The 16,085-nt window shown below is 44.1% G+C and overlaps 1 protein-coding gene across 1 annotated transcript; it reads left to right on the forward strand.

Moving 5' to 3' along the window:
* The first annotated feature begins 282 nt into the window (after positions 1 to 282).
* On the forward strand, positions 283 to 14,893 carry Iyd (iodotyrosine deiodinase). Its single transcript, XM_021175047.3, has 5 exons — positions 283 to 526; positions 5,590 to 5,781; positions 7,106 to 7,265; positions 11,950 to 12,106; positions 14,046 to 14,893. The coding sequence occupies exons 1-5, from the start codon at positions 361 to 363 to the stop codon at positions 14,226 to 14,228; spliced, it is 858 nt and encodes a 285-aa protein (XP_021030706.1). The 5' UTR covers positions 283 to 360; the 3' UTR covers positions 14,229 to 14,893.
* Positions 14,894 to 16,085: the final 1,192 nt, after the last annotated feature.

Consider the following 16,085-nt stretch of genomic DNA (forward strand, 5'->3'; position numbering starts at 1 on the left):
TGCTTTGAGAGAATAGTTAAATAGGAGAAAGAAAGATCAAATGCTTTTTTTCTTTAAAACCACCACCAGCAATGTAGCACATTACAGTGCTTAATGTGCCCCATGGTCATTAATGTCTGAAAATATACTGATCAAGTGCCAGTTTTAAAATTACATGCGTCAGAGCAGGACCAATCCCACACGCACCCGACTGTGAGCTTTGCTCCTTTGCAAAGTCCTCACGGAGTCTGAGTTTGTACTTTGCTCCCTCCCTGGCACTCCTCCCCGTTTCTACATCTACTCCCAGCATTCCCTACTTCTATCTGTTTATATAAATGCCAGTGTGGGAATGCGCACACATTCCAGGTCGGACTTCAGACCATGTTTCTCCTCACCCCAGTCTTGGTAGCAGTTGTCTGTATCTTGGTTGTATGGGTCTTTAAAAATGCCGACAGGAGCCTAGAGAAAAAGAAGGAGGAGGCTCAAGCTCAGCCCTGGGTGGATGAAGACTTGAAAGACAGCACGGAAGACCTTCACGTGGACGAAGGTAACAACCCCTGCGGCACCCAGGGCTTTGCCCTGCATGTGTTTGCGATGGTGCGAACTGATGCCGGGGATTCAGAGAGCAAGCCATGCTGGCAAACCTTCGCTCCTGTTGTGAAAACAGAACAGTGTATGGCAAGGATGGCCATCTCAGGACACTTAGTGGTACCAGCTTTTACCCAGTCCGAAGTCATGGAAGCTAAGATCTCTCCCAGCCCAGATCCTCTGCAGGCCAACACCTTCTGTCTCAGGGGTGGGGGTGGAGGCAGAGTCTCTGTGTAGAGTGACAGCGAGCATGGCCAGGTTTTGATTAGAGACGCTGAAACTGGGAACGTGACCTGTCTAGGGACTGGGTACTTTTTCTTATGCCAGGCCCTGTGCCTTAGAGACAGGAGTAGCCTCCATGCCCAGCAAGAAAACAGTCCGGTTTAGGGAATGAGGTAAAATAAGAAAACAGACAAGCCCTGTGGAACTAGTATAAGGTGTTTAGGAAAGGCTTGGGGGTCTGCTGGGGCATTGGGAAAGAGCAAAGCTGACCCGAGGGTAGAGGTGTGAGCAGCAGGGGCAGGCTGTATCAGGAGGCGCACAAAGCCGACACCCATGTTCTAAGGCCTAAGAGCGATTCCTGGAAAATGAAAGATGTGCAAACGGAGAAGTGGGGCAGAGAGGGCTGGCTGTGGCTGGCATGAGACCAGTGCTTCTCAGCCTTCCCAATGCTGCAACTCTTTAATACGGTTCCTCACATTAGAGTGACTTGCGACCGTCCAATTACTTTCGCTGATATGTTATAAGTGTAATTTGTTAGCGTTATGAATTGTAATGTAAATATCTGATATGCAGGGTATCTGGTCCCATTTGGGAAGTACTTCCCTTACCACAGAGAAGCACTGTCCTTAACATCGACATCTGTTCTAAGGTTTGATGAGCAATGCTTTGGTGGGAGGGTAGTGGATGCCCAAGTCACAGTGAAGAACATCAGATTTTAGATATTGGGGAAGATGGGGGTAGTGGCTGAGTCACTGTCATCCATGGACAAGGGCAGAAAGATCCAATTTAGGGGACACTGTAGGGGTGTGCTGCATTTATCATATTCATGATGTTAGATGAAACACTGGCCAGAACACATCGACTTGAGCTGGTGCTCAGAGGTTAGCGAAATAATCATGTCGCCAAGTGGGTACTGTGAGAGAGAAGACTGAGGACAGAACTTGGGAGACACCTGAAGATAAGAGGGACATGGTAGAGAGATATGCTACAGAAAGAAGATGACCTGGTTGAAGAGTCTTGGGGACCACAACACACTCACATAGCATGTAGTGGACCCAGCTGGTGACACATCATATAGAGTAAGCCCTTCATCTCCATGGTAATACAATGAGGTAGGCATTATCACTACTCTCACTAACATCACTATTGCAGGAGACTGAGACTGTAGTAGGGTACTGCCTACCTAGGCAGGTAAGACTCTGTCAGTCTATTTCCAGGGTCCAAGCATAGAGCTTTTGGCTGGAGAAAGCCAAAAAAGCTTTCTCACAGAAAAGCCTAGAACAGAGGAGGCTTGAAAAGAGAAATTCAGAGGTAGATTTCTTCCCTCTCAAGGCCACATTCCTGGGAGAAATCAGGAGTTCAAGAGCAGTGAGAAGTGGCCCTGCTTGTTTTTAGGAGGGCCCTGCTAGCTCTCCACTGCTGTCTCTGCTGTCTGCCTTTTCTCAGGAAATGGTCTCCCCACTACCCAGCTCCTGAAACCAGAAACAGAGAGAACCCTTTTCCTTCTCTGCCAGGAAGCAAGTCTCCTGGGTTTTGTCACCATGATGGGTTGGGAATCTGTTGTCCCTTCTGCTTCTCTGATGGGCCACGTTAGCATCCTCCCTGTGTAAGATGTGGCACAGCTTCTGTGTGGCTTTTCTTGAGCGTTCTTGGTTCTTGTATCTGTCTAAGATGCCTCTCCATAAGCATGTTAGAGTCCTCTGCTTAGTCACCTCTCCCGTGGGTGGCCTTCTGTGACACCAAACCTTAGTCCACATTTGCACAAGAAGCACATCCCATGGGCCCACACACCCTGCCTTTTGGACTACTCCATGTTCTGTGAAAGGCCTCTCTTCCTTTGTCCATTGAGACCCAGCCATGATACCTTTCAGCTGCTCACACTGGCCTGAAACACATCTTTTCCACTGTAACTCTTCCCAACAGACTATTAAGAACATGTATTATAAAATTCAATGTTTTTATTCATTGAAAACATCATTAGATACCAAACAACCTTCATTTCTTTTTACTTGTTTTGTGATTTTTTTTTGGTGTGTTTGTGTATGCAGGCATGTATATGCCATGTCATGCATGTATGTAAGTCAGAAGACAAATTGAGGAGTTGGCACTCTCCTCTCACCATGAGAGTCCTTGGGACTGAACTCAGCCTGTCAGGATTGGTGGCAATCACCTTTACCAACTGAGCCGTCTTGCTGTTTCTCTGCTCCAGATGCTGGCTGCTCAGGTTCCTTCACAGCCTCAGAACCCCGACTCCTATCCCTTGTTTTCCTTGCCTGGGTCATTCCTCCAAATCTCTATAACTTCATTATATATATATATATATATATATATATATATATATATACTCCGTTGGGATGGTTACATTTTATTATTCTATCCTTAAACATACTTATTGGTTTGTTTGCATATATAAGCTCTAAGGATATAGAAATCATGCTTATTTATTTATAAATTCTCAATAAGATCTTGTTGAGTAAATTGCCTATTTTAATATTCCAGGAAGGGTATGGGAGTTTTGATTAATATAACTTGTATTATACATGCATGATATTTCATGTTTTGCAACTACGTAACTAAGACATTGGAAAAAATTCCCGAGTCAATCATACCCACAAAATGATCCCTCTTCTCTCAGCCCAGGATATCATCTTCCCCACCATGATAGAACCATGGTTACAGGCATCTCCCGAGCACAAGCGGAGGAGAGAACTGTACATCCACTCACAGTCTAAGACAATCATTGTCAGGAGAGGACTTGCTTTTCCATACTTTGCTTCTTATAGCCAGTGTATGTGTAGCATATGTGTATAAACAAGCCAAGCTTGCCGTACTGGAAAACAAGACAGTCAGACAACAGAACCCACAAGCAAGCAAGCAACCAACTTCCGGCCAAACAAACACAAAGCAACAACAGCAAAGCTTTTAAAACAGTCTGAAGCTCGATAAAGCCCCCCTAGTCTACATGGTGTCCATGTGTCTTAGTTAGGGTTTTACTGCTGTGAATAGACACCATGACCATGGCAGCTCTTATAAAAGACAACATTTAATTGGAGCTGGCTTACAGGTTCAGAGGTTCAGTCCATTATCATCAAGGCAGGAGCATGGCAGCATCCAGGCCGGCATGGTACATTAAGAGCTGAGAGTTCTACAAATTCACCTGATGACTGCTAGCAGAATATTGACTTCCAGGGAGATAGGAGTGGGGTATTAAAGCCCACGCCCACAGTGGCATACCTATTCCAACAGGGCCACACCTCCTAATAGTGCCACTCCCTGAGCCAAACATATACAAACCATCACACCATGCCAGTAAAGAAAACCTATTTCCAAAAAAGATGAAGGGCATCCAAAGTTGTTCTCTGTTTCACACACACACGCACACACACACACACACACACACACACACACACACACACACGGGGTGGGGTGAGGTGGGGAGAGAGCGAGAGGGAGAGAGAGAGTCAGCTTTGCATGCTTTCAGGAGACTGATGCCTCTTAATGATTCTTGAGAACTTTGAGAGAACTAAGTTCATGGACCCAAGCACTCTGAAGTTCAGCCCCATGGGCTCCTGCTTTCTCTGTGTTCTGACTTACTTATGCAGAGCATTTACATTTAATATTCCATGATATCCCCAGGTCCCCATCACTCACACAGCAGGCTATCATTCAGAGTACACCCCTCCCCCTTCTAAAGACCTTTTCAGATACACTGTGTAGGCCTGCCTTTTGGTATTCTCTGCAAACTCCATGTCCTTCACGCCCTCCTCCCCACCTTACAGATGCCACTATAACTCTGTGACTTATGTCTTTCTTTGCTTCTCTTCATGGTCCTAAATAAAGTGGCTCTGGTTTTTCTTTATCTGTCATATGTATTCTCTGTCTTTTGCTCTTTACTTTACTTTAGATTTTTATTTTTCTGACTTGCCAACAATTTAATCTAAATAATTCTAGTTAGATTAAAATAATCTCTAGAGATTTTTATAAGTATATCTTTTTTTCTTCTCTAAGCACAGTGTCATAGTTGTTTGCTCTTCTATAAAATTTTAGAGGACTGGACCACATGATTTTATTTCTAAGCATTGATTTTACTAATTTTACTCAAGATATTCTGTTCTCTTGGGTGCAGGATTGGTGAATTACTGGAAATTGTTTCTAAAATTGTTTAGATATTGTCATTTGCTGCTGCTAGACAACTTGGGTGCTTCCCAGAAGAAACACTGAGTTAGAAGAGTAACACACTAAAAATATCCTAGGCTCATGAAGGATGCCATCTTTACAGTCCATACTTTCCCAAAGGATGTAACTTGAAGGCCTGGGCTGATGCAGCTTCCTATTGAGAGTGCAGTGCAGGCTATGGTTTGGCTCGCCCTTGATGCTCAAGGAATAATGTGTAGACGGACCTGTAGGAACTGGCAGATGTAAGCAAGAAATGTGAGCCTCTGGGTTTTGGTAGCCCAGTGCTTTGACAAAGACCAAACGACCTTATTTGGTGACCTGAATGGAGATTGTGTCAAATAACCCACTCTACCATTTAACAGAATTTCTGTTTGTTAATTTTTTTTTTTTGTAATCTCTTTTGTTCTGCTTTGTAACAAGTCTAGAATCTGAAGAATGACCAAGATCAGTGGTCAGGATTATACAGATCTACATTTTAATTTTTCTTTTTGTAAAAAATTTGGTAGATTAATTTGGCTTTACATCACCAAATAGACTTTTCTGGAACTTTATTCCCCTGACCCCAAGTGAGCTTATAACAAGGGCGATGGCTGAATTTGCTGTGCTCCTGGCTCTTGTTTGCAGATGCTGAGGAATGGCAAGAGTCAGAGGAGAGTGTGGAACACATCCCATTCTCTCACACCCGATACCCAGAACAGGAAATGAGGATGAGATCCCAGGAATTCTATGAGCTCCTCAATAAGAGACGCTCCGTCAGGTTTATCAGCAGCGAGCAAGTCCCAATGGAAGTCATTGACAACGTCATCAAAGCAGCAGGTTGGTAACTGGATGCTGAGCCTTGCAGAATGTCAGATGCTGTGATAGAGACAGTGTTGGGACAGCACTGAAGTCCAAACATATAGACAAAGCCAGAGTGGTATGTTTATCTATGAAGGCGTTGTAGTTTTGGTTTTACTGCTGTGAAGAGATATCACAACCAAGGCAATTCTTGTAAGGAGATTTAGTTAGGGCTGATTTACAGGTTCAGAGGTTTAGTCCACTATTACCAAGATGGGAGCATGGCAGCTTCAAGACAGGCATGGTACTGGAGGAGCTGAGAGTTCTACATCTTGTTCCTAAAGAAAACAGGAGACTGTCCTCAGGCAGCTAGGAGGATGGTCTCAAAGTCCATGCCCACGGTGACACACCTCCTCCAACAAGGCCACACCTCTTAATAGTGCCACTTCCTGGGCCAAGCATATTCAAACCACCACAAAGGTTTTCCCATTGTTAATGACTGCCAGAAACACAGATCCCTCCTTCCTACATTTTGATTCTCCATTTCTTGGAAAACAGATGTGATGGCCATTAAAAACTTTTGAAGTCAATACATTTTATGAATTTTGTTTAAAGCTAAAAATTCTGAATGTGTTGGTATACATTGCAGGAGAAATATCTTGTCCCTCCTCAAAGCACGCTCCTTCCTCCACATTCAGTTCAGATTTATATGTTTGTCTTCCAAGAAACAGACTCCATGACACTCTAGTACAGTAATTGGCTGAATGAGCAAAATAGGAAAATTTTCTTCTGTGGGTTTGTAAGTTAAACTAAAGCATGGTAGATTTGCTTTTAATGTAAACTAATATCCCCACCCAGGGGAAAATAAAAACAATGATGCTGCACTCTCCTCGAGGATTGTCTTTTCTGTTGTCTTACACCTCTCTAAGACACATTTAAGTTCATGTTCATGCTTGTTGTGTACCCATTAAGAGTCATCTTTAATCCAAAACAGGCATCGAGAATACTTTGTTTCAGTCAAGAATACAAACACCTTGGATAGTTGTATCCTTTACCTAAATGGCAACAGTCAATAATCCCGACGCTGTGAGAGTGTGTGAGTTTAAATTAAATTTCTCCTCCTCCTCCCCCTCCTCTTTCTCCTCCTCTTCCATCTCTTTCTCTGTCTGCCCTTCTTCTTCCTTTTATTGCTTTTTGACACAAGGTCTTACTTCAAATAATGATCCTCCTGCCTCAGCCTCCCAACTGCTGAATGGGCTTGCAGACATACATCAGCACAATACCTGCTACTGTATCTCTTCTTAATGAACAGTTTTACATCCCTCTGCCATCTTACACTTACTTTTAATTTAATGGGCAATAGGAACAGCTCCAAGTGGGGCCCATACAGAGCCCTGGACCTTTGTGGTGGTGAAGGACCCAGACATGAAGCATAAGATCAGAGAGATTATCGAAGAGGAGGAAGAAATAAATTACATGAAAAGGATGGGAAAGCGATGGGTCACAGACCTGAAGAAACTGAGGTATGGAGCAGATGGAATTAGGGGTGCCTGGCTTGCTGTTACTGTAAGAAATTACCACTGCAGGTCCTGGGGTTGTGGGGCTTAAAATGATTGTTATTATCTTATTTTGATGATGTATTAAGTGTTCATATTAATATGGCTCAGTGTCATATTTCAGTGCATGGATACAGAATCAGATTTCACCTTGTTTCTCTTTTGTTTCTTCATCTTATTTTTAACCCTTCACAAAGGCTCTGACCCAAATAATTGGTTTTTTTTATTATTTTTAATTTTTTAAATATTTATTATAATTTATTATAAGTTATATATTATTATTTAACTTATTAAGTGTATGTGTAACAGAGAGAGAGAAAGAGGGAGAGAGAGAGAGAGAGATCAGAGAGAAGTGGAAGTACTCACGTGCAGGTCCTTTAGGAGGCAGAGGTAGCAGATCCCCTGGAGCTGGAGTTTCAGGCACCTCATAGCTGCCTTCTGTGGTTGCTGGAAACTGAACTTGAGTCCCATGGAATAGCACAAAGTGCTCTTAACTGCTCAGCCATCTCTCCAGCCCAGAAACTGCTTGTTAGTTAAAACTGAAGAATTACTTCACTTTCCACCGGTCTGGAACATAAGATTGTGACATGATTTCCAGGATCGTGAATGAATCGAATCCTGGATTGCTACAGTGACAGGATCTTTCCAAACCATGTTACCACTTAAGCTTTAACTAAGGGCACCCTTAGTAGGTCTGTACTATCAAATAGGCATTAGTGCTGTGGGCTCCTCCCTTCCAAAGAAAACAGAGTGGAAATCAGTGTGGCCTGGGGAAGGGGCGGGGGGCAAGGTGTGTGTGGGGGTATTGGCTCTCACCTCTCAGAAGGCCTTAAAGGAGGCAAGCCCAAGTTCTCAGCTCCAGATAATGCAGAGGCCTACTACTTCTGTCTCAGCGGTGGCCTTCTGTGGCCAGCTCTTTCACCTGCCATCTGTCACCCCACAGTGAGAGGGGCCTGAGAAAGACTGTTGTGATCACAAGCTTTGTGATGCCGTGGGACTTCTAGCCTAGGCTTGGTCATGAGAATAAGGAGTGATGGGTCTCTTGGCCCTGCTATTATTGTGAGAGGATAATTTTCCCTTAAGATGTTTATACTATATTGGAACTAATGTGTCATGGAGTGTGTTACACCACATTATGCTCTCAGGTTAGTGTGGGCTATCAACAGTGAAACTACAATGCTTACTGTATATCCACGAAGAAAATGGATATGTCAAAGTCAAGGTGGGCTCTGAATTTAGTGAAACACAGGATTCCAGCTGGACACAGTACCTTCAGAAACCATCAGCCACTCTCTTCCAGTCACTGAGAATCGTTCTCTCATCTATGTGCCCATTGTCCTTATGTATGCCCTTCATATTTCTAAAATAGCTACCACCACTCAGCGCTTTAATTATTGGTTTGCTTTTTTCTCATTTCATAGACGTTTTTGTTGAGAAATCCATAATACAAATCAAGTTGCTTAACTAACAGTGTGTGCATAGAAACACACATACACACACTCACACAGACAAGCATAAGACATATTCACATGCACACACACACACACACACACACACACACATTGAATAGCAAATGGACACTATGCCCAGTCACCTTTTCCAGATGTCTTTGAAGCCCATATTTTTAATATATAATGTAATATTCAATCTATACTGTTTCAGACTTGCATAGCTATCTGTCTAGATATGAAAATGCTGACTCTGCCCTCAGTAATCCTCAGTAGTCCTGCAGTCTTTTTATTTGCTCTAATATGAGGTCTTAATGAATCAGTTTAAAACTGAATTAACTGAGACTAAACAAAAAAGATCAGTTGATAAAATATGCTTAGAAAAGGTAAGCACAAAAATATTTTTGAATGATCAACTTGCCTTAGAAGCCAGGCAGATTGCTTAATCTTCCTCAAATATTTTAAGAAATTTGCATTGCTTACTTCCTCTCTATACATACTTTATACACGTTTAAAATCTAGTTAAAGCTAGAGAAAAGACTAGGTGGTTAAGAGCACTTGCTGCTCTTGCAGAGGACCTGGGTTCAGTTCCCAGCACCTACCCTACAGCTCACAGTGGTCTGTAATTCTGGCCCTAGGGGATCCAGTGTCTTCTTTTGGCTTCCCTGGACACAGGTATGCACATGGTACACATACATATATACATACAAAACACTCATACACATAAGATTTTTAAAACTAGGTATTTTAAAAGTTAATTTTAACCATTAGGGATATGATCAGAATCTTAAATTATGAAAATGTCCAAAATGTAATACAATTTAAATAGTGGAATGTAGCCTTGGGGCCTGGGCAGAGCCTTTTGGCAGCATTAAGCTTCCTCAATGAATGATGGAAACCAGCTGCCGGGCCTGCTTGTGGCCTGAAGGCAGCACGTGTTACTGGCAACCGCTCCATGCTAGAAATCTAGTGAGTCCAGGAGGCGATCAAAAGGGATCTTTTTATCTGTCATTTCTGTGATCTCAAAGTGTGATGCACGCATCAGTAAATACCACTTTCCAAACCTTAACTTACTGCACCCTCAGGAGGGCCATGCCCAGGAACCAGCTACTCTGGCTTCAGAGCTGATCTCAATCATTAATGTCCCCTCTCTGGGAGGGGAAAACCTACTCACCAGCGGGGCTAAGCTGGTCAAAGTGAGAGGGCAGATCCCCAAAAGCTTGACATCAGCAGGATATACATTTCTGCTGTGTTTTAAAATGGTGACTGGTAACCAGGCTAAACTGGAAAATGAATAGTCACCATTTCTTGATAGTTATATTTAATATCCCATGGGGGAAAGGCAGCCGTTTGGAATGGATGATTATACAGGCCCGTGTCTCTCTTCTCGGCACAGAATAGTTTCAGCACAGATGTAGGAGGCAGGGTAGTGGAGTGAAGGAGGATACGTTTAGAGATGGAAAACAGAAATTTCAAGTCATCATCACTATCCACATGAATGGCCACTGGCTCCCCTCAGATGTGCCCTGCCTCCTTCCACAGCTAGGATTTCTTCATCTGCTCTTTCTTATTGCCACCATTGCTGTCCCCCTTCCCTTGCTCCTTCCCTTGTTCTAGAAATTGTCTGTAGCCTTTACCTCTTCCCTCAGTTCTTCCTGGCCTGGCCCTACTTTGTCCACCCTCCTGCCTGGGACACAGCCATAGTGCAGTGTCTAGGTTCCCTCCCACTATGATGACTGTGTAGTTGGTACCTCAGTGCCACACTTAGTGATGACATTCTCATCAGCACAGCCCATGCTTCTGAAATGGATCTGATCACATGATGCTGCTGCTCAGCCCAAGGTAAACCCTCCATCACTTACCTATTAGTGCCAAGACCCTGCAAAATCTGTGTGTACCTTCCAGCCCACCCATGTACCGGCATGCCCTCCATCCTGATCTGCCATACATCAACTTTTCTGATTGGCTACACTCACCCATTCTTTCTTCCAGGGTGCCACTCCCTAACTCCCCTTCCTCATCTTCATTGCCCAACTGGAGGCCATTTTGTGGTTTCCAATGGTATTTTTTTCAACGTTCTTTTTCCAAAACCAACACTTTGCTTTCAGCGTGGTATTTGTTATCTAATGCATTAGTAGCATTCAGCTTCATTTTGGCGAACACCAGCTTGGTGATCTAAGGCTATAGAGTCTTTCTGTTGCAGGACATTTGATCACACTGTGAACCCTGAGATTGTGCTATTTACTGGGTGTGTGGGGGTGTCTGTTTCTAGTTGTGGTGTGGCCCAGCCTTAGCACACACCTTTAATCCCTCTGGCTGGAATACAGACATGCCCTTAGTACACACCTGTAATCCCAAACAATGAAGGTAAAGTTAGTTTATAGAAAGATACACCTATGTTTGAAAGTGATGTTTAATCGAGTGGCAGGCAAAGTGGCAAATCAGAGAAAGACTTGACAGAATAGGATATTCCCAGCTCTCCAGAGAACATCGAGGGAAGAGAGGTGACTTAAGAGAGAGCAGTGCAGAGAAAGAGGGGAGGAGGCAGTTGTACAGAGACAGGTTGCAGAGAGAACAAGCTAGACACGGACGAAGACAGCATGAGCCATGGAAGCAGAAGGAGACAGAAGATTACAACAGATTGCCTAAGGTAGTCTGAGGTCAAGCAGAGCGATTCAGGAGAAGCCAAGTAGAACCAGTGTGGAGAGGAATTTGGGCCAGAGCAGCTGAGGTGAACCAGCCAGCCAGAGACCAGAAAGAACAAGAAAAGGTGAGCTCATTCAGCAGTAAGTCTCAGAGGCTGAAAATATTCTAGGCCTAGATAGGATTGTACAGAGGCTAGAACCTTCCATGACTAGGCCCGCCCGGGTCGGCATAGGAGCAGTAAGTACCTGGAGACAATTAATAGGGGAGAATAGAAGACACTCCTACATCGTTCTGTCTCCTTCAGCATTCTGCCTGCTTTTCCATGATGGGCAAACACTAATGTACATTTATTAATTTCATTAGCCTTATATAAAAAGATAAATATGACAAAAATAAAAAAATCTAGTCTTTGTCAACTTCAATAGAAAAAGACAACGAAATGTGTATTTAAAAATCATAGATTAGCTAAGGAAGTTTTTAAAAGGGAAAGGAAAAAAAAACCCTAAAAATTCAGAATAAATATTCTCCTGAATGTTCTTTCTACTCTGTCCCCAAAGAACCAACTGGATTAAGGATTACTTGGACACTGCCCCAGTTCTGATCCTCATTTTCAAACAAGTCCATGGTTTTGCTGCGAACGGAAAGAAGAAGGTCCACTACTACAACGAGATCAGCGTGTCCATCGCCTGTGGCCTCCTGCTGGCTGCACTGCAGGTGCGCTGCACACCCAGAGGCTCAAGGGGGACAAGGCAGACAGGGGACCAAGAGTGACTGTAGTGGAAAGTGTCAGCCAAGTTTCCAACTGGGGGTCATTGGGGAATTGTTTGCCTAGAGCTGAGTTCCTCAGAAAGGTAAGTCCGATGTGACAACCACACCTGGAAACCTGGATTGGTGGGTAACATATTTCTGGAAGCTGAAATTCTCCCTGGAAAGTCACTTGTAATAGCTCAGGGTGACAAGAACTGCTGTGATTGCTTTCTTCCATAATAGCCTGTAGCTTGAGGGTTTGAGCAGCCATCTGAGAAGAAAACCAAAGCCTGAAAGATGCACCCCCCTCATGTGTACTCCGCTCCTTTCCAGACTGGTGGGATGATTAAACAGCTACCAGGCTCTTAGCGGCCTTCCTGAGATGCTTACAAGACTGTGTTGTCTCATACGACTGTGTGCTTACAAACTTTCCTATTGAGATGCTTGAGCAACGTAAATGTGAGATGGAGCAGGGCTGAGTTGTGCCTCACAAACCCTGTGCCGTGTCTGGGACACACTGGGGTTAGTTAACTCATAAACAGTTTATCTGATGGAGACTTGGGATTCAGGTGAGGAGTGAGGGAGTGATGCTAAATGTACAAATTAACGCAACAAACAATATTGTAAGAGAGAATGGCCCTGCTTGAAGGAAGGGTCAATTCTGTGTGTGTGTGTGTGTGCGTGTGTGCATGTGTGATGAGATTCCTCGCTGTCTCAAAGAAGGATGAGGCTTCTATCTAACAGCATACATATTGCTACTGCTGCTTCTCAAACCATCCTGAAGAAGCTGGCTTTTGTTTTCCCTCCTCACAATGTAGGCAGATAAATGAAGGTGAACCAGTGACCAGAGACAGCCAGAGTCATACCAGATGGCACTGCAGATGAGATAGAGTTTAGGGGAAGCAGAAGAAACCAGCATCCTTCCCACAGTGCTCTTGGCCTCTGAAAAGGGCTGGCCAGGCTAGCTTTTCTGTTGAGCTTGCTGCCTCTGGTTTCTCAGAATTCCAAGGTAGGTTATGACTGAGGTGTGAGAGAAAACTCTTCCTGGAGCCTGATCGCCAGCACAGTGACTCATTGGGCCCGGCTGGCCATGCCCAAAGCTCCTAGCCTTCCTCCTGGCTCAGGCTCCAAGGTGGGCAGGTGCCTGGGGAAGCATGGGTTGGAGGGGAAACAGCTAGGGACCTAGAGGGCACTCTCTGTCTGTATAGATGCTTCTTGTCTGCTTCCCTCCCCCCACCCCCCGCAAGTGTCACCATGCCTCGATTTGTATTGCTTTAAAATGAGTTCTGGGAGGTTGGACTCATCCTTATGCTTACCAGGCATGTACCTTACTGATGGCCTGATCTCCCTAGGTATTGTATGATTTTTATGGATGATGATGATGTGTGTAAGTCCTGAGCAGAGCCTACAGTAACCCACTCCAGATCCCTATAATTATATGAGTTCAAATGTTGCTATTATGGCTATTAATAACTAAATATAGTCAGACAGGTAACTGGCACTCTGGAAAAAAACATGTCAGGAAAATTATAGTGGACTTCATACTGATGGACTGCTGGTGCTGTTGTGTCAGATAAAAGGTACAGACTGGCCACTAAAGCTAAAACCGTATCTTCGTCATTCTTTAATAATGGTTTCACTCCTCAACCTTCTTCCTCTAAAGCACCCTTTCCCATTGTTCAAGCATCATTGGAAAGTAAGATGAGTTATTCTGCCAGATGTTTCCAGATGTTTGTCTAAATGAAGGCAACAGGTTGAGGGGAACAGGCAAGGTTCACAACACATCACCTGGGCTGGAAGCTTCTTTGCTGCCTGACTTCAGGGGGAAATGAAATGTCCCCAGGCTGGGAGAACATCTGTGGTTTCACCTGATTTTAAAATGCTCATTTGTTCTCTCTTGTTTCAGAATGCAGGGCTAGTGACAGTCACTACCACTCCCCTCAACTGTGGTCCTCGTCTGAGGGTGCTCCTGGGCCGCCCCTCACATGAGAAGCTGTTGGTGCTACTTCCTGTGGGGTACCCCAGCAGAGATGCAACAGTGCCTGACCTCAAGCGCAAAGCTCTGGACCAGATCATGGTGACAGTATAGTCAGCCAACCCAAGGAGATGCTGGAATGCTGGGATGACCCCCACTTCTTTCCTCCCGGGGCGGCTGGCACCTCTTACTCTCTGAGTCAGGTCTTCTAAAACCAGTGTACAGGGAAGGCCACTTTTCTTGTAGTGATTTTTTTCATACTTTCTAGAACTTTCAGTCCAGTAAGTTATTTTTAATGGACTGTTTTAGTGAATATATAGGGCAAGAGGCCAAAAAGCAGGCATACCTTAACTTCTCTACAAAATTATAAATGATTTTTTATTTACATATAAAAGTCATAAAGAAGTCACATTAGAAATTTTGCTATAGTTCCTAAAGCTACCTATGCAATAATTTTTAATTTAAATATTGACTAATCAAGTGGTCCTGCTCTCTGCTTTCTGGTGGCATTGAGTCTAAGAATTTACTATTGAGATCTATTCTTTCACTAAGCCTCATAGGGATTCTGCCAATTTTGAGTGAGTGTCCTTTAACATAAGCAAAATATGACATTCACAGAACCAGAGAGGCATGTCTAACATGCCATGGATGTAGCTGGCAATTATCTGAACATGAGTTGCATGGAGTGTGCTGGAGCTGGCTTGTGCTAGCACATGGAAGATGGTGGTTAAATATTCTGAAATTATACAACAAAGTATTAAACCATTTGTACTTTGGAATTGTTTGTGATGAAGGTGTTTACACTGAAGGAGTCAGGCACCACCATAAGGCAGTCTCAGCCCCACAGAGATACTGTTTACCACACACAGCAACAGCAAAGCTATTTGGGACTGCCATGGCTGCATGTGTCCAGATGGACTTTCCAGTCACCCATCCCCATCCATGTGTTCCCAAGGACCTGATGTGCATGCCTTTGTTGTTGTTGTAGTGGTGGTGGTGGTGGTGGTTATGGTTGTTGTTTGGGCTGTTCTCCATGCAATTCGTCTACCCACCTCTTCAGGTCACTACCATGACCTCCTCCTCTTCCTCCTCCTCCTCCTCCTCACCTTCCTCCTCCTTCTTATCCCTTTCTCCCTGCTCTCTCTCCTCATCTTTGCACCTCAGCTGGACCATTAATAAGAGAAAGCTGGCGCCACCTCATGTCTGGGAGAAGAAAGGCATTTCTTTGCTCTGAAATAGAATGAGAATTTACGAGAAGCAGCACGGTCAGCCTCGAGGTCCTTTGGCATATTTATAAGTTCTCAGAATCTACACATATCTTCAGTTTTCTCTGAGTTTGCTTTCCTTCCCTCCACCTGTGATAAGTATGGCCCCTGGGGCTTTACTGAAATGGGGTTTCTTTTAATGCTATTGTGGCTTTGGTAGGGAATGGGAACCTATTGCTGTACTTCTTATTGTTATAGTGGGCAAAATTTCTCTGGGTTCCAAATATCAGAATAATAAACATACTTTCTTGTCACAGAATAAATAAATTCTCTCTCTCTCTCTCTCTCTCTCTCTCTCTCTCTCTCTCTTCCTCCCCCTCCCCCCCCCCACACACACACAGACACACACACTGCCTTACTGCCTTTTCCTAAGGTCTGGAAATGGAGCTCATAAAGTTCTTTGATGTGTTGTCATCTGTTCTATTGAGTAACACTGGGGCACACAAGAGGCATTGTCTTCTTCATAGGGTCCCCACTAGCCTCCAAGCAGGGGAGCTGTGGATAAGATGGAGAGGCAAGAGGGTTCCCAGTGTGACTGTTTGAGTGTAAAGCCACTAGAGAGGATAAGAAATGTCAGGGACTCCACATGAATGGAGCAAACAGCATCATGGAGCTAGCTCATCATTTTCCTGCCATCGTCCCTAAAGATACGTGACCCTGGTTTTTCATTCATGTTGATAAAACAAAGCGCACACATGTAGCTCTG

The sequence above is a fragment of the Mus caroli genome, unplaced genomic scaffold (assembly GCF_978045245.1).
Source record: "Mus caroli unplaced genomic scaffold, Mus_caroli_1 scaffold_9, whole genome shotgun sequence".
Taxonomy (NCBI): Eukaryota; Metazoa; Chordata; class Mammalia; order Rodentia; family Muridae; genus Mus; species Mus caroli.